Source organism: Abramis brama, assembly GCF_963993115.1.
Source record: "Abramis brama genome assembly, chromosome: 24".
Lineage (NCBI taxonomy): Eukaryota > Metazoa > Chordata > Actinopteri > Cypriniformes > Leuciscidae > Abramis > Abramis brama.
Genome location: NC_139986.1, coordinates 24322329 through 24342292, shown reverse-complemented (window position 1 = coordinate 24342292; position 19964 = coordinate 24322329). Strand labels below are relative to the sequence as shown.

The 19964-nt window shown below is 35.7% G+C and overlaps 2 protein-coding genes across 4 annotated transcripts in view; one reads left to right on the top strand and one right to left on the bottom strand.

Annotated features, from left to right (window-relative positions):
• LOC311075434 (acid-sensing ion channel 1C) overlaps nucleotides 1–4127 on the top strand; it is an 80939-nt gene extending 76812 nt beyond the window's left edge. For 2 of the 3 annotated variants that reach the window (XM_084102859.1, XM_084102857.1), the window contains one exon: nucleotides 1119–1348. In XM_084102859.1, the coding sequence (XP_083958985.1) occupies nucleotides 1119–1197 (79 nt within the window). In that variant the 3' untranslated portion in view covers nucleotides 1198–1348. Of the gene's footprint in view, nucleotides 1–1118 lie in introns of all 3 variants that reach the window. The other variant, XM_084102858.1, reaches the window with a different exon arrangement.
• Nucleotides 4128–5337: 1210 nt separating this feature from the next.
• On the bottom strand, nucleotides 5338–19735 carry atg9b (autophagy related 9B). Its single transcript, XM_084102856.1, has 15 exons — nucleotides 19658–19735; nucleotides 19023–19173; nucleotides 18855–18898; nucleotides 18528–18592; nucleotides 18251–18421; nucleotides 16043–16184; nucleotides 14823–15571; nucleotides 13407–13560; nucleotides 11569–11748; nucleotides 11209–11454; nucleotides 9594–9832; nucleotides 9406–9508; nucleotides 9267–9321; nucleotides 7314–7488; nucleotides 5338–7147 (listed from the first exon to the last, which is right to left on the bottom strand). The coding sequence occupies exons 2-14, from the start codon at nucleotides 19129–19131 to the stop codon at nucleotides 7328–7330; spliced, it is 2418 nt and encodes an 805-aa protein (XP_083958982.1). The 5' UTR covers nucleotides 19132–19173; nucleotides 19658–19735; the 3' UTR covers nucleotides 5338–7147; nucleotides 7314–7327.
• Nucleotides 19736–19964: the final 229 nt, after the last annotated feature.

Sequence of the window (19964 nt, the reverse complement as noted above, 5' to 3'; positions counted from 1 at the left end):
TCGTTACCATCACCTTTTATCAATTTAACGCATCCTTGTTGAATTAAAGTACTAATTTCTTTTTAAAAAAAATAGTTATTGTTCCCAAACTTTTGAACGGTAGTGTATATTGTTACAAAAGATTTCTATTCTAAATAAATACAGTTCTTTTTAACTTTTTATTCATCAAATAATCCTGAAAAAAGTATCTCAGGTTATAAAAAAAATATTAAGCAGCACAACTGTTTCCAACATTGATCATAAATCAGCATATTAGAATGATTTCTGAAGGATCATAAGACACCAAAGACTGGAGTACTTGCTGATGAAAATTCAGCTTTGCATCACAAAAATAAATTACATTTTAAAGTATATTAACAAAGAGAACCATTATTTAAAATTGTAATAATATTTCATAATTTTACTTTTTTTTTTTTTTTTTTTTTTTTAACTGCAGGCTTGATGAGCATAAGAGACTTCTTTCAAAAACATTAAAAATAGTAATGTTTCCAAACTTTTGACTGGTACTGTATATTTAACAGTGGCCTTACTATAATTCAATGGGGAAAGTAAATCCAGAGATTTATTTAGAGTTTTATCAAAATTTGAGCCTGAAAGGCTAAAACGGCTTCCATTGTTTGAGACCCGTGTCCAATAACATCACTAGATGCATCTCTTTATGATGTCATCACAGGTCTACACACACACACACACACACACGAGCTGCACTGGAATGACACTGAATTATTTCCATGCATCCTGCTGAGTTGTGATTGCAAAGTTTGCTGCAAGATTTCTCCAGAATCAAGACTAAGAAAACTGCTTCCTTGAATTATCCATGAATAATTTTTATCCTTTATCCTTTATTGATTGAATTCTTCCTCCTCTTTTTAAAAAAAAAAACTCAAATTTGACATGTATTCTTCATCATCGCATCACTGATGTTCTGTCTGCTGCTAATTGCCACGTTTTATTTCCATTCCCTTGTTCATTTCTCTCCCATATTTGTTTATTTCCATTGTTATAAATGCGTCGGGACGTCCTGACATGAATTCATCTCCTCCAACCCCTCCTCTGATCTCCTCGTGTCACTCCCCCCCCCCCCCCCCCCCCGAAATCTTCCGTTCCCTCTCTTGCAGAGCACATGCGACACACTCCGGAGTCACTCGGACAGTCTCGGATTCGCGCCGAACGTGCTACCTAGTCACCCGGCTATAGGCAACTTCGAGGAATTCGCTTGTTGATGACGCAGGCGACGGGACGGCTTAGGATACGACGGAAAACTGTGAAATATATCAGATAGACTCCAAAAGAAGTGTAAGTCCACGAAAATGTACATGTTAAATAGTTTCAAACAAACAAACAAACAAACAATGTGACACACCTGAATAGAATCAATATATCGTCATCAAGTACAAATAGGCAACACTTCCAGAACAAAACTCAGGTTTTATTAATAACATCACAGCCACTGTTTGTTTGACATTGTGGAAAATCCTGGTAGATTTCATGACCTTTCTTTTCGAACGATTTCAAACGTACAAATACTGTGAGGGTATTTAATCCGAGAGAGTATTTTTTTTCCTCTGTGCTTTTCTTGAATCCTGTATGAACACTGTGGGCCTAATTTGATCAAGCCGCCTTAAACAAATCTCAAAAAGAAAGCATTTTAATATTGCACAAAAATTGTTATAGATACAGTCGGTTTGGCCAAGGTTTGATCTATTTTGGCACTTTTTTGTACAATAATCGTGTAAGCTTTAACTGCGGTTTGACTGAATTCAGCCCTGTGATAGTACTCGAAAACGTGTAACCATTCAGAATGTTTGTCTCTGTTCATATTTTGTGTATATATATATAAGTGCAATAATATGCATAATGTGTTAATGAAAACCGTATATTACCTTCAAGTCTTAATTATTAGCTGTCAGGTAAACAGAAGGAACGAGATGCTTTCGGTACTACCTGAGTTACCAGCAATTTGCTCTTCGTGCTGTTTTATTCCGACATGCTAATGTTACTCTATTTATTTCCACTTGCGTCTACTAGGCAGTGACGAGATGGGATGTTGTTGAATAATATTTAGATTTATGAATGATGCATTTTAATGTGTAATGATCATAATGAAAGCTTCACTACTCTTCCCATCCAGTCCCATGAATTCAAACAACACGTGAAGCCATTCAGTAGATTGTTTCCTCTGGGAGATAGTTCATTATTTTAAGTGGCAAAGACTGTACGCGTCTTAAAGAGTTAAACGCTCATGTTAATTATAATGAGCATTAAAAATCCCGCTCATAGATCATGATTCCCCATCCACTGGGAAATATTCAGTTGAAAACTTGACGCATTACTCAAACAGTTTGATTTGATTCTTTTATGTTTTGGGGGTCTACCTAGAAGTTACAGGTGTCTTCCTTTTTCTGCCATATATATACACGCGTTCAAATACACCCCAGAAAAGTATTTGGACACTTAAGCAACACTTGAATGCCATTGCATTATATACAAAGGTTCCACTTTATTTCAATAGTTCACTTTAGACATTCTACTAACTACATGTCAACTAACACTCGTTCATTTGCAACTACATGTCAACTAACTCTCATTAGAGTATTAGTAGACTGTTGTGTTAGGTTTAGGTTTAATAGAACGAGTTGACATGTAGTTGCAAAGCTACTTATAGTGTAGTCTCAACCTAAGACGTCACGGGCCGCTGGCTGAACGTCTCGTTCGAGGTCATCTGATTGGTTGAATCCTACAGGACTTCCAGGAGACGTGTGTGTTGTGTCAGAGCCCGTCTACGGAGAGCCTGGCCACTCCCTTTTAAGTCCTATTGTATCGAATTTTGGTTGTAGTTCCACCAGAGTTCCACTGGGGGCGATCGCCCATGAGTGCAAAATGAATGGGAGTCTATGGCGCTAGACGGCTAAATTTGTCTCTTTCACCCGATTGCCGTTGAGAAATCTCAGATTTGATTGTAGGTTTTGCAAGTTCAACATGGGTTATAGGTCGAAAGTTGAATGAACAAGTACTTATGTCCTTTCGATTTCTTACAGGTTGTTGTTGCCCATAACACGCTAGCATTCTGCTAATGAACGCTGATTGGTCAGTGAAGGACTGATTACGACCAGAGATACCGCTTGATGGCATCGTGTGTGTGTGTGTGTATTTTCGCCGTGGTCTTTTAAAACAACAAAACAAAAACTCTTCTAGCACGTGTTTACCTGTGTCAGCTGTATTGTCGATGCCTCGAGAGAAAAGAGAATGCAGAGCGCGAAAGCACCAACGCGACTGAAGGATTGCCGTAAAGCAGTATCTCTGGTCGTACGATGTGTATGACGTCATTGACATTTTAAAAGACTTTTTAAAGCAAATAAGTGACTCTAAAAAATCTTAACACCCAGCAATGTGTAATTTCTTTGCATCTCCTTTCGAATACAACATTCAAATTACTAGACAAAAAATGTTATCCTGAGAAAAGTGGATTTTGAGGGGTATAGCGCCATAGACCTGCACTCATCCTGCACTCGTCCTGTGAGCGCCCTCATATGGAACCAGAGTGGAACTGCAACCAGTTCAGAAGCCGGAAGTGTACTGAGAGTGGAACGTCTCCCCTTATTAGACATTCTCTGGATGCCGTGAAGCCAAACCCCCTCATGGAAGAAGAAAGCTGTCATGTTTATAACTGTGACAATGAGCGCTTATCAGGATCATCTAAACGCTGGATTTTCAAATGTATGCGATGTATGTAAAGTTCACGGCATAGCCTCTTTAATATACGTCTAAGAGTTTTACTCACCGGTCTGGTATTGTAGGGATATCAACGTTACATTTTCACACCACTAAACATGATGCGGAACTAAATGAACTGTGATTGGTTGCTTTACTTGTCAGTCAGACTCAAGACGGCCTCTGGGCGCTCATTGGCCAATGAAAGCTGCTATAGAGTCCAGTCCTTCTGACGGCAGGGGAAGCGTCAAAATAAAGTGTTAGCAGATATTAAACAGACAGTCTGCTAATACTCTAATGACTGCTAGTTGACATGTAGTTGCAAAGTTACTTATAGTTAGTAGAATGTCTAAAGTGGAGTGTCAAAATAACGTTTTACCGATACAAAATATCAAACCGAATGGCGTTTTTTGTTTAAAAAAAGAAGAAAAAAAAAGCACAAGCACACATCGAGTTAGATATACTGTGCAAAATGAAGATATTTCAAATCTTAGTGGATCATGTTTATAGTTGATGTGAATCACCTTGAGGCCTGTTGGTTGAAAAACGGCTTGGAAGAGTCATGTTAGTTCTGACATTTTAAGTGTAATTTAAGTGTCCAGGTACATTGTGGGGAGCTTCAGCTTCACTACAGTGCATTGCAATGTGGCTAAAGGCAAGATATCATCTTCCATCATGTTTTCTGCACTCAGCAACAATGTATTATTGTATTGTTTTATATAAACCACAATGGGATTTCTAGTACAGGTATCACAATTTTAAAATGGAGGGATGTGACATGTAAATGATCCAGTATAATAAACAATATATTTAACCATCTCTTAACATGTTGTTTGTCTGTTGATTCTGTGTAATATCTATTTATATGGTGATGTTATTGTTGACTAAAACTGTTGTTTTCGGTCATTGAAATAAAGCTAAAATAAAATACAAATATTAGATGGAAAGACTGAACTCGTTTCAGTTTATAGCCAAGCATTTTGCCATTTTTAAACAATTTTAGCAAATTACTAAAACATAATAATAAAAATTACAAACTAACCCCAAGCACGTAAAATTAGTAACTTAAATTAAAATTGAAACTGAAAATATATAAATAATAGCCAATTCAAAATATTAAGAAATACTATAATCATATATAAATATTGGATGAAAAACAAACTTATTTTAGTTGATTGACAAAAAAGCTAAAAATAAAATATAAAAAAAAGACAAACTAACCCCAAGCACATAATAAAATTATTAACTAAATTGATGAAATAATAAAATAAACTGAAAATATAAAAATAAAAGCCAATTCAAAATATTAATATAATGATTATATACAAGTATTAAACACTTTAAACTTGGGTCACTTTATTCCCAAGGCAACAATCCTATGTAATTATGTAATTTTTTAATTAAATAAATTTCTTTTTGTAAATTACTAAAACGGAAATTAAAATAAAAGCTATACAAATCTAAAATAATAATGACAAACTAACCCTAAACACCTAAAATCACTAACAAATGAAAACTGAAAATATAAAAATAAAAGCAAATTCAAAATATTAAGAAATACCATAATCATATAAAAGTAATACTAAAATAGCACTAGTGTCTGAAATGATCAACCAAGACAGCAAATACAGGTTTTGGTGTGGTTTATTTTTTTTGATAGTGTTATTTCGATCAGACAAAACAAGTCAAAATCCCAACAAAAAGAGACAAATATCGAAACAAATTAAATATACAAATATATAGCACCTGGCACAGTCCGACCCCAGACTGTTTAAACAGAACTTTAAGATAACAGAGCTGTAAAACAAAGTGTTTCACTAGCGCAGTTCAGTATAGTGTGGAAAAAACCCCAGAATCCCGTAACACTGCAAACTGCGTCTGCGATAGCTTCATCCTGATCGTGTTCGTTCAATAACGTCACACCCACACAAATAAATACTGTACATATGCGGTCTTAAGGTACACTGGGAGGTATTTCGGTGGGTATGATATTGATGCCGTTACCCTTATAAACTACACGTACTCTCTAACATCCATTTACTGCAGTATTTCAAGTAGGTGATTTCTGAAAGCTCTTTATATGCCATGTGTAAACTGTCAGAAAGCCCGCAGGCTCTCGTGATGCTGATATATTACAGAGGCAAACCTTTCGAGAGCACATTCATTAAAAACTATTTGTTCTATGGCGGATTCTAGTTTAATAACGGATTGAACTCTTTTACCGTAGGCACCACACAAAAATCTTACCCTTACACGGACTCGGACACGAGACATTGCTCAAACTTATGAATTCTGGGACACGGCTTGAAGGATCTTCTGTCAGATGTGTAATATTTAGTTCATCACACTGGAAGAGACTGTTATCGGTTGGGTACAAAGTACAAATCCCAAACCAATCTTTAAAAACATGACACCATTAACGGCTGCAAAATGATTTTGTCAGTTTAACCTTGAATAGTCACTATTTTTGAGTGGTTAAAAATGTTGTTTACAAGTTGAGAAATAATATTTAAATGGATCTGAACTGTGACTAATGTCCGGCTTTATAAAAAAAAAAAAATCCTATAATTTTATTAATTTAAATATTTTTTCGACATTCACTCGAACATATCTTTAGCTTGTTTCATTCTTATAGCATTAGCATCATTTAAATGATAACAAAAATCATTTAATGCAGTCATATGATCATCTAAAGATTAAAACAAGCACATTTGTCAGTGTTCACACGCTCATGACAGACTGACTTTTAATTTGAACTCTATTCCCCTGCAAATCAAACTCTTTTTGGTAAAATTTGATGAATTTTATTGCTAAAATCTTTCTTTTTTTCTTGTTTAAATGTTGCATTTTATTAAGATCTGTCAAAACTTTTGTTTCATTTAAATGAAACTAGGCAAAATTATCCTTAATTCTATATATTATATTTTCTTTAAGGAATTTTTTTAGTTATAATTTTATATTGAATAGTATGTTATGAGGCAACTGGGATGATTTTACATTCAGTGAAGTTTTCTCTGTCTGCCGGTGCTGTAACGCAAAAGTGAAACGAGCAATCCTACGATAAAAGGATGTTTTCATCCCTCAAAACCGAGGCGGCGCGGAGAAAGTAACTTGCCCTAACACAAATGAATCAAACGTTGCATGAGAAAAAATGAAATGGAAATAAATACTGTAAAACAAGTGTTATCCTGTCGTGTCATAAACAAACACACACACACACGTACACAGCAGTCTTAAATGTAAATGTAATGATGCGAGGATGGAGGGAAAGTGGCAGACATACTCTTGCAGTCCATTACATCAGTTCCTCTGAACTGGAAGACGGTGTCCAGAGAACCCAACGGCCCCTGGAACGGCATGCTTGGTGTGGCGTCCCAGCATGCTTTATCAAAAGGTTTCAAAGCAAGGCCACAACTCCCAGAAATCAACACAAAACCTGCAAAAAACAAAGAGATGTTAACCATTAGCAATATGGAATTTGATTCATTTTGCACTTTATATATAGCGATATTGAGTAGTTTGAGTCAAAAGTCTAATCCTATGCAATGCTACATCAATATAATGTGGTATGAGCGATGTCGTCTGTGTGAAAGGCACCGTACAGGTTGAAGGCACTTCAGCTGCTCCCTCTGCTGGTCTGATCTGGCACAGGGTTGATGTTTATCTCTTCCTCGTCCCCCCGCTCCTCCTCTTCCTCTTCAGCCCAGCCACCCAGACGGACAGAAGTGGGCGACTCCAAGGTGACCGTATGTGTGGACTGTGTCTCGAGACCTTGAGCTGAGAGGAAGAAGCGGCTCATGATGCTTTTATACCAGAGTTATATCATGAGCAGGTCTCTCAAATGACTGATTAACCCAAAGATTCAACATTTGATATCATAGACCTGTTGACTGCTTATTCTGGCTAAGACACACTCACTTATTGACTGAATAACTTGACTGACCAGACACAATCTGAAAATTAATTTATTAGTCCCATTCCCTAACAGCACTTTATAATGAGGTTAAATTTGAGAATATTAGTTCATGCATTCTGTATCATGAACTAGGAATAAAAAAACACTTTAACAGCATTTTTATATATATATATATATATATATATATATATATATAAAAATGTGTGTTTGTGTGTAATTTCTACATATGCTAATACATTAAAGGCAGGGTAGGTAGAAATGGTCTAAAAAATTTATTTTTCAAATTTGTTTAAACTTTATGTACATATCAATACATAATTAAAATGTAAGTACTCTGAAAAAGAAAGTATCAAAATCGAGTGTCTGTAGACCTCTCACGACTGTTTTAAAGACATCTCATTATTTCCATTCACTCCACCCCCTCATTTCTGTGCTTCTTCCAAAGCCACGTCCCCAAAACACATGAACGCGCGACTCCGACCGCTGAGCTAGAGGACGCATTATTTACCTGAGACAAGCGGAGGGGAAGGGGCATTTTTTTGCCTGGTTTGCCTTCACTAACTGCATATGCCGGTACTGTAAATTTAGATTGCTCTTTCTCTGCCATTGTTTTGGTATTCCTAGGTTCAGTGCCTTCTTCTTCTTCTTCGATAGATTTTATTGGCAGCTTGCAAACATAGTGCATTACCGCCATCTACTGGACGGAGGTGTGATCAGGTTCCGTGCCTCTCGCACTCCTCAAATCAAACGGTCGCGCGCAAGTGGGTAGGTGCTGTGTGGCAAAAGGGTGGTTGCCATGGTTGCGAGAGAGTGACAGTCGCCTAAGCCAATCCTTTGATTCGTCCCGAATCGAAATAATGAGCTGTGTTTAATACAGATTATACGGTCTAGAGTCACTTGATTTTTATACTCTTTTTTTCAGAGTTCTTACATTTTAATTATGTATTGATATATATAGAAAGTTTTAACAAATTTGGATCTTTAATTTTTAATAAATCCTACCTACCCTGCCTTTAACATTACAAGTTGTTGTCAATATGCAATAAATTGACAATATGCTATTTTAATTCATTAATGATTCCGATTTATTAAATTATATTATTTTCAAACATTTTTTTTTATCTAAAATGTATCTAAAATTAAAAAAATAACAATAATAATGATTTTAAACATGAAATTAGATTAATAAGTGCTGTAAAAAGTATTGTTGATTGTGAGTTTGATTCCTAATGCTTACAACTGTATTCTTATTGCAAAGTGTTAGAATATTGTAAAGTAAGTGTTTAGAGAATATTGCTAATTAATGTTTATTAATAACCCCATTCCCTAGTATAATGGTTTTTTCATTTACATTTTTCACCGTGACTTCGTCTACCTTAGGCACATGTGAAATCTATTTTTCTCACCAAATCTCTTATCAGTCTCATCTTTAATAAAAGCATTGGGCGGCACTAGTGTGATGGGGATGATGCTTTCAGGTGCCGCCAAAGAGCAACATTTCAATTCAGATTAAATCTTACTTGATTCTTTTTAGTGCTGTTAATTTGACTAATTACTCAACATGGCCACCACTATCTGATGCGCTTTGAAAAATCCATTTTTGTTCAAACTGTTTGTAAGACGACTCTGGTTCACTTACCACTGTTGGCGCTCAAGTCCCTCATTGGCACATGCTGGGTCTTCTGCTGATGCACCTGAGGGAAAGACCAAAAACCACTATGAAGGATTGTAATTAATACTTGAGTATATTAGGGCCACTGCGAGTAGCGTGTACTCACCTCATGCATGTATATAGCGTGCAGGCTCATCTCGGCTGATGCAAACTCGGACACCAGGGCTGAATGAGACTGGCTGAGCATCTTGGAGTCACTAGCGGACATGCTAAAGAAAAGGTAACATGGATGACTTCAGTCTTAGACAGATCTGAATGATTTAGACACAGATTGTGAGATTTTATGCCGGTTACCTGTCGGCCACAGTGTGGTCGCTGTAGTACATGAGGCCGTCGTGCTGCTGTCGGGATGGTAGAAGTGAGTGTGAGCGGGATCGTCCTGCGTGGGGCTGCTGGGACGACGAGAGGGACGCCAGGACGCTAGCCGCGGCTGAAGCCGCACTGCTCGGAGCGATGAAGCGCCGGTTCCTTCCGGGCAGTCCAGAGGCAGTCAGTACAGGGTGAGCCAACACACTGGCTAACAGGTTATCAGGCTGAACAACAAAAATAATGCAAAACACATGCATCTCATTGAGGGCTGTGAAAAATGAGCTGGCAGATGTAACCCTGCAGACACAGATGGCTGAAGTCTGGATTATGATCTGTGAAATAACCAATCTGGCAGCGAGTGCAGAAACAATGCAGAGGCAAAAAATTAAATGTCAATATTTCTTGTCTTTCCTGGCAGGTTTTTTAATATCCTGAACGCCACAGGAAATGTTTTTTTTTCTTTCTCGATTTCCTTTCGGAATGGAGTGTTTCTAAGTGTGTCCCACTCAATAAATAAAATAAATCTCTACTCTGTAGGTTTAACCACTGAACTGCCGAAACTAGACCGTAAAATACAGAGCGGAGCACATCACAATGTTTACCTCACATTGTTGTATTGATATTCCTACCCCAAAAATCATTACATTTTCACATCTGAAAATGAACATCTCATTAAAATTAAGTTTGTAAAAAGACAAAACCGAAGCTTTAGGTAAACACAGTTTTTTTTTATTACATGTATATTTTTTCTGATAGAAATAACTATTTAATAATATTATATTGTTGTTGATAATAATTATAATTATTATTTACACTACTGTTCAAAAGTTTGGGGTCAGTAAGTTATTTTACATTGTTACAGTATTTAATAAATTGCAGCCTTGGCGAGCATAAGAGACTACTTCAAAAATCTTTTGAACGGTATTGTTTTTATCTTAAATATCATTGTAAGTATCTCTAATATGATTTTGCATGATTTATCAATTATTTACAAAAAAGTAATTATATAGTAATTTATATTGTAATTATATAGTAATATATATATATAAAACATTTTTTTAAAATGTATTTATATACATTTTTTGTATAAATAGTTACTAATTTTCTTTTAAATAGTTTAAAAAAATGGCTATTTAAAAAAAATGATAATTGTTTTTAAAATTAAGCACTTTTGCCATCTAATCTCAATCCCTCATTATAATAATAATACTCATTCTCATTATTGCAATATATATATTGTAAGTGTTTATATAAATTGTAAAGTATTTATAAATCAGGTCAATATTTATTGCCTCTAACATATGCTGTTTTAAGTTTAAAAAAATCATTGTGCTTAATACTCTTAAAAATAATGTCACAATGCAAAGAAAAAAAAAATCTAAAATATCTCTTATTTTTGTGAGTGTGTTTTAAGGTGAAATATAACCTTGGACAAGATCTGTGAGATACAAGATCTAATCAAATCCTGATGCATACAGTCCTGCCCTACATTACATCTATCTGTGTTGTGAATGCTGTTTAGAAAAAGCTGCATTGATTGGAACATGATAGGGATCCTAATACAGTAAGGCAGTGGTGAACATGATAAAGTGTGCCTTACCCCAGTGCCGGACTCGTTGGACAGCAGCGAGGTACAGAGAGGAGCCTCGGACAGCAGCAGCTGAGGAGACGGCCCCGTCTGAGCGTCCTGTTGCACCTTCTCCATCAGGTGACTGATGAACACTGAGCTCTCCTGCGGGGGCTGCCAGCGAGGGTTTTTGATGGTGAAGTGCATCAGAGAAAGCTCTGTCTTGCCGTTCTCAGCCTGCTGGTACACCGAGGCCTCCGTCTGGCCTTCAGACATCCACTGAGCGAGAGAGGGGAGAAAACAAACATCTGGGTTTGCACCATGAAGCTTTACTCACCGAATTACTGCAAGCTGCACGTCCAAACATGCATGTGACCTGTGATGTGCATTTACCTGTGGATTGCCATGGCGCCTGATGTCCATCTGGGCGAATGAGCAAATGTCTCCCACCCCTGCCACATCAACGGTGAAGTTACGGAAGAAGTCGATGATTTCTAAAGACTTGCTCCGCAGGGGGAAGATGAGGATGAAGGGGGTAATTATGGGACTGAGAAGCTCCTCCAAGATAAAGACCTGCAGGACAGGCGCACAAAAATGAGAGAAACTCAGTGAGTGGAACTCCTAAAAACAGCTGCACAGGTGTGAAACAGAGGCAAGATGGAGATTCAAATCTAAAGAACAGGTGTGCAAAATCAGACAAACTCTTAGACCACAGGTGCAGAGTGGTGAGGTATCATTTCACACTTGAAAGACCTGAAAACTCAACTGTTCCTGTGGTAAACCATCAGCCTTACTCGTTTTCAGCTGTCAGACATCGTGTATTTTGTCTCTCTGTATTATAAAAGTAAGATCAGGACTAAAAAGTCAAGTCCAGACTATTGATATTATTTGAATCATTTGTTTTCACCATAATAAATACTTAAATAATTTATATATAGGCTAATTTCAACAACCATGTTATTTAAATAATGAATTATTTATGATTTAGTCATGTTTGTTTTTCTGTCTTTTAGTATATGCTAAGAGGGTTTTTTTAACTATGAAATATTATCTAGACCTATTTATACCATATGCAAACAATTATACTTGATTTCATAAAGACATGTTTTCTAAATCAAATTATTAGCTAGTGATTGTACTAAAGCCTACATAAAATATTTAAATAATAATTTGTATCAACTTCAAATTAGCAGTGTATCCTCTTTATATTCATTATTAGAAAATAAATAAAGGAAAACATTTTCAATTTAAATGTATTTGTATAACACTTTTCATAATAAATGTAATTCCAAAGGGTACATTTTTGTTCTGTTATTGTGAAGAAACCTTTGGGTAATTGTGTGATCCTCTCTATGAAAAATCATAAAAAAATTAATCCCCAATTTTTTTTTTAAATATATAATTACAAAGCAACTGCAGAAAATAGTGCCATACAACTAGTGGACGAGCTAAAAGTGACAACAGTAAGAAAAGCACACAACAAACTAAGAACTATTCTTAAACATGTACTTTGCAGGGAAAGACAGATTTGTTTTGTTTATTTTCATTGTTATTTTTTTTTCTGAGAAAAATATATCCATATGCACTTTCAAAATAACATTTGTAATTGTTTAAAGTTTGAAAACCCCTGTATTCATTCATTAATTTAATCACTTATTTGCTTATTTGCATTAATTTAATCAATTATTTGCTGCGTATTTTTATGCATACAGCATTTTATGCATATGCATATTCAAAAGTTTGGGATCGGTAAGATTTTTAAAATGTTTTTGAAAGAAGTCTCTTATGCGCACCAAGGCAGCATTTATTAGATCAAAAATACAGTAAAAACAGTAATATTGTGATATTACAATTTAAAATAAGTATTTTATACATTAAATAATATATTTTAAATATTTCATTTTAAATTGTGTAAGTCTTCAGTGTCACATGGTCCTTCTAATATGCCAATTTGCTGCTCAAGAAACATTTATTATCATTATGGTTTTTTCTGAATTATTTGATGAATAAAAAGTTCAAAAGCACAGTATTTATTTGAAACAGAAACCATTTGTAACAAAAATGTCATTATTATCAATTTAATGTGTCGTTGCTGAATAAAAGTATTAATTTCTTTAAAAAGAAAACTTGCCAAACACCAAATTTTTTAACGGTAGTGTATATTAATGAATGAATGAACAAAAGGCATAATATCTAACAACAATGATCTGACAATGTCATGCAGTTCTCACCGCTTTATACTGGAAAAGCTGTGCCATCTCATCCCGGGTCTCGCTCTTGTTGGCGTTGCCCTTCCAGTGGTCGGGCATGTAGTGAATGTGGGCCAGGACACACTGAAGCAACTGTTCAGGACACCACACCATATGTTCATCTGGAATAAACGACCTGTAAGAGATTCAGATGGCGTTACTGAAGACCAGGTCAGATTAACAGGTGCTGAGAGTGCTCAGGTCAGAATTACAATGCTTAGGTGGATCAAGGTCAGCAGAACACACGAGACAGCACTTGTTCTTTGACCTGACGCCAGCTGGGAAGAGCTGCGGAGAGCAATTGTCTTTTACTTACGTACTTGGACCAATATGTTTTATGTCAAGGTGCACAGCAGTAATAATTTTACACATTATCTCGGACGGAGCTGCCTTGTTGTCTACATGGGCAGCATCCTTTGGTGCCTATGTAGGCAGGTCTGGGCTCTTTAGCCTCTGCAATTGCCCAAGGACCAGCCACTTATTCAGCGGCTTGACTTACATGTAAACCATTCACAGCTTTGTCATGTTTAGGAGAGTCTAAATGCGGCTACAATAACAGAACTAATTTCTTGGACAGATGATTTCATGTTTACCTGCATATGCCGCAGGTATTCCCTTCTCAGTGAAGTACTTCACCTGATCTTCCATTTACTATGTCATAACTATTCAAATAAAATCACTCAGGAATCTAAAAGATCGGCCAAGCTTGGAAAAATAGTACTTTTCCCATATCCCATATCCCATGGGTAAACACGTGAACACATTTTTTAACTAAATGCCTCAAACTCTTAAAAACACTTTTAAAAAACTAAATTTTTAAGCCATTATCTTCGCAAATATATTCCGTTCTCACAAAAATAAATAAAAGCTAAATAAATTTTTTTTTTAAATAACAAAAATGATAAAGCACATAAAATATTACTAAAAGTTATGAACTAAAGTTAAAATGAAAACTAAAAAAATAAAAGCTATTAACAAATACTATAATAGCATAAATAATGCAAGAGCAGTGCATTATGGGATTGCATTTTCTGAGGTGGAGACATGCAGTGCTGCCTTATCTTTTGGCTTAAAAGAAGGCGCCTTAAAAGGCAACATAACTGTTGTAGCCTACCTTTAAGAACAGTCTGTCTATGACAACTAGAAATGATTGTTAAATAATACAAGCTATTGTCTTCACAATCTAATAATACCTGGATTTGATTCATATGAAAACAAACAACCCTCAAAACATTTAATAAATACAATTCGATCAATTCAAGGTGGTCTATAGCTGGTCTAACTGGTTTTCTTTTAGCAAAGATAGAGTATTGTTTGCTCTTACAAATTTATTTTTGCCTGGTCCTTGTACAGTAGGTCACGTCTGCTAGATGAATGAATGCAAAAGTCTTGCCGTACCTGGTGATGGTGATGACCACGCCAAGTACGGTGATGGCCGTGAGGATGTGTTGCACGGTCAGCACGTCTTCATCGTACACCGTCAGAGCGATGAGCACTGCGAACACCGAGCCGGAGAAGAAAGCCACGTTCTTGGCCAGCACCGCCAACATAGGAGAAACAAAGACGTTCATGTACTTGGCGGCGGGTTTGTACCCACGGCCCATCCTGCCTTGCAGCTCGTGATCCAGCTCGTTGAAGTGGCGCAGGTAGAGCCGGCCGTACAGCGACCAGCGCCGGGCCCCCAGACTCCCCGGCTCCCGCTTGATGACCTCAGCGTAGCTGAAGAACGCATACAGCACCTGCCACACCAGCACGAAGGGGCACAGCAGCAGATTGACCAGCCCCGTCAACAGTATGACGCGGCTCAGCTGCTTGGCGAGGTCCTGCCGGTTTGCCGCCCGTTTGTATTTAGGATGCAAGCTCCATTTGTTCTGGAAGAGTGAGAGAGGTCCCCAGAACAGAATGAGCTCAAAGTTGTATTTTAGGCCCTGCGTGAGGAAAATCATGTCGCCGAAGAAGGGCGCACGCAGTCTGACGGGCAGCAGGGACTTGTTGATCATGGCCACCGTGTAGTTTTTAAAGCGCAGGATGCGGTGGTAGATGTCTAGTTCGGAAAGTTCGCGCTTCTGGACACACATGGGATGCTCACGCTGCAGGTGAATCAAACGCCCTTGAACTTCTTGCCATGTGAAGTTGCACAGCTCATCCTAACATTCATAAAAACACAAAAGAGTGTGTTTAACAGTGTTTGAATAAGTAGTATAATACAGTAGTATCATTTATAATTCATCAAATTATTTACAAAAAATGAATTTACTTATTAACTAATACAAATATTTAATTTATTTAATTATTAAATTATATAAATATTTATATTTAGGTGTAAAAAATGGTGTGCTTATTTATTTAAAGATAAATTCGACAACCTTTTATAGATTAGTTTTAGATTAATCCGCACTTTGTTCATCATTTTATGATTATTAATATACATGCAGTTTTATGACTTCATTAACTGAGAGACAACATGGAATATTTGTACTTTTAAAAATTCATTTATCACACCATAGGCCCACTAAAATGATAACAAATGTAAAAAGAATTATGTAAAACCAGACACAGCATGTTACATTTGCACTTTAATCTTGTTGTTTGATCAACTTATGTAATGTGTCTCTTACCATCTGTATTTTCAGAGCTTTAATATAAAACTGCCGGATCTCCCAGTAGCTGAGGACGTTGAAGATCACCTTCACAAGCCGATAGAGCCAGAAAATGGCCGCCATTATCAAGAGAAAGATGATCCAGCTGTTTCCTTGAATGCTGATTGAGGAAGAAAGATCATCACTATTATGATATGACAGCAGATTATTATGGGATTGCTCATGGTTCGTTATAAGTTGCGCATATAAATTGTATATATAATATCTATACTACCATTCAAAAATTGAGTTTTTATTCAGCAAGGATGCATTAAATTGATCAAAAGTTACAGAAAATGTATAATGTTACAAAAGATTTATAATTCAAATAAATTTTGAAAAATTTGCAACCGTTTTCAAAACTGATAATATTAAGAAATGTTTCTTCAGCTCTAAATCAGCATATTAGATTGATTTCTGAAGGATCATGTGACACTGAAGACTGGAGTAATGATGCTGAAAATTTAGCTTTGATCACAGGAATAATTACATTTTTAAATATATTCAAATAGAAATTATTTAAATTTGTAATTATATAATATGTCACAAGTTTACTGTTTTTACAGGTGAGCATAAGAGACTTCTTTCAAAAATGTTAGAAATGTTAGATTTGTGAGCGCAAACATTAGTGGCTTGAATAACTATACTAATACTCTCTTCCAAACACAGTTAGTTGCAAAACAGAATGAAAGCAGATATCGAAAATAATATGACCAACCAAATGAGCATGTTTGGCAAGTCTTAATTACTTTACGAAAGCACAAGATGTTCCTGAATGAAGTACGTCAACTGTGATATTAATATGTTGTGTTGCATATCTGAGTCTGTAAACAACACATTTGTGAATTGATTTATACTTCTTCTGACTATCTGTCTATGGAACATTAGGTGTCCATGATAAGGGTTACCAAGTAAAAATCCAATGCCAAAAGGACCAAAACATCACAGTCGGTTTCTATTTAAAACACATGAGCTCTACGTAATACAGCGTTTCAGTATCATCTACGGTCACAGAAATAGAATAACAGGTTGTGAGGAGCAGATCATCCCAACGGGTGCTTGTTTACAGCCTGCTTATTTTGGAGCCACTGTTTGAGAAGTAGGAAACCAATCAGTTCAAGGTTTTGAATGACGTTCGACGCAATCTATAGAGCAAAACAGCATTCCCACCCAGAGCACGTTTGAATTCAGGCAACTATGAAAGTCCAGCTAGACGTGACAGGAAAACCACAATAATAAATCAACGTACAACTTTGAAAACTGAACACAAAACGTGATAAACCTTAACTGGTGCAAAAATAAACCTTGAGTGGTGCATTATGATAAAAGTTCACATGCAATATGAAAATATCAGAAAACTGGCTGTTACAATGCAGGTTGTACAAAGTTTACCTATTTGTTCTTTTCTAAAATATAATATTTAAAATATTACAAAAGCGCTAAAACCTGGTTTTAATTCTAAACTAGGGCTTGTCACTAACGATTACTTTGGTAATCAATTATTTTGACAATTAATCGCGTAAACCGATAAATTGAAGCTCACGACAGCCCTATTCTGAACTTTGCTTGATTCCGTGAAAATACTAATTTTGACTTTAAACTGAACTGTAAAAGATTTTCTGTATAAATAAAACATATTTGAAATTGGTTCAGTGTTATTTTAATATTATTTATACACCATCATAGTATTTTAATATTTAGAATGAGCTTTTATTTTTATATTTTCATTTTCAGTAGTTTTATTATGCTCTTATTATTTTTTATATATTTCTATTTAGTTCTAATTTATTTACTTTAGTAATTTTAGTACTTCAACTGAATATTATTTTATTTCAACATTTCTACTTTTTACAAGTTTTTTGAGTGCAAAGTGTTTTTAATCTAATATTTATTTATTTTATTATAGCTTTATTCCAATTAATAAAAATGTTAATGACAAGAACACTCAAGTGTTCTAGTCAAAGATGTAATTAATTCATTGATTGATTAATAATATCAGTGTAAATAAAGACTGATTTTGTTGAAATTGTTCAATTATGAATTGTTCAGAGTATTCCTAAATAAATAAACAAATAAAATTCAGAGTAACCATAGATTTCTACAAGCGAAAGCCAAATTCAATTGGCAATAGCAGGACGTTCAGCATCTCTCAGTGCATACGCCTGTATAAACAGGAGACACACTGACCTCTCAGTGCACTGCTCGCTGGGTAAAATAGCATCAGGAAGGGTGACCTTGTTCCTGTCCAGAGGACCGAGGCTCTGACCCGTGTGGTTGACCACTCGGTTGGCAAAGAGAACATCATATTCCACACAGTTGAAGAGGAAAGTTGTAAACGTGACCACAAACAGGAATTGCCTGGAAATGGAAAATGCAAAAGCAGACATGATTAGTTCTTAAGTGATATATATCCAAACCTGCCCTAAAGAATTAAAGCTCCATGCAAAAAATAAATATGACTTACACAAGCTCAAAAAATTCTGATAACACCATACAGGCGAATCCATTCTTCTGATGAAAATGATATATGTGAGCATGTTGATTAAGGCCTCTTGCATTCCAATAAAAGTTGACACAGTTTTAAAGAATTACAGCTTTGTTTAGCATTTATGTAGCCAGAGCGTAACAAAATATCAATGCTTAATGATGAATAGAGGCAGTGTGTTCTCATGAAAAACAGAAAATAACAGTGGTGGGAGATTCATGCATTGACAAAATTGCCAATTTTTCCATTCAGCCTATGAAATGTATGTAAATAATATTGCAAAATGTCATCTTTTTTAAAGGATATTCTTGTGAAGAAATTGTCGAGGTTCTTGATATGATGCCATGGGTCTGCAATGTAACAAAGACATAATTCAAATGACAAAAAATGGAACAGTCTATAGTATTTTACATATACAAAATAACATATTAGACACCTGCTCATACTGTATATGACACAGTGAACGATACTTACCCCCTCTGCCCTCTGAAACATGGATGAGTAAATCTTCCTCTCCTGGGGGTGAGTCTTCATCACAGTCTTCTATCCGATGATACTCTTGGTACGTTTCAAAACCAGCCATCGTGTTTTACATTCTACCTCTCTATAATATTCACCTTAGGTCCTGAACAACAGGTATAATGATAGTGGGATTAGTTATGACAATTTACTACTAGATCTCACACCATAAACAAGTGCAAAACCAGCTCAAACTGACCAAGTTCACTGTACTCACGAGACTGTTATTGTCTCTATGTTTCTGACTAAACCCCAACCACATGCTCAGTTTATGTACAGTTGAGTCATGGACCGACTTGATTGCATCATTACAAACAGAGAAAGACACATGTTGTCATTATAAATCACGATGCAACGATTATTAATGACAACATAACTGATCATTAGATTAAACCATTTTTATTAAGTGTCTGCTAACAGGGGTGAGTTTAACAGATAACCACCACACATCAACCTCATCCTGGCAAAACTGCTCATTATTTGCTTATATCGTCTGTTTTTTGGGTTTTTTTGTCTAGTTGAGATTTTATTACTGAAAACACAAGAAAACTGAAATGATTTAAATATGTAAAGCGCAAAATGAGCCTCACCATCCGAGCAAAGATGATCCTCGCCTTTGCTCTTCACAACAAAAACAGATATATGACAACAAATATCGCCTGTCGTCACTTTGGTTTCTATTAGCGTCACTTCCGGGACTTTTATTCGCTACATGTAATGCAAAATACAAAAATAGACCATTTAAAATATTGTTTGCATGTATTAATACATTATTACCATTTATAACCAATAAAATATAAAATGTTTATTTAAATAAAAATCTGAAGAAATGAAAGCGAACACCGTTCATCAAACATACACAATTTTCAGACTAAAATAAATACCGAATAAAACAAA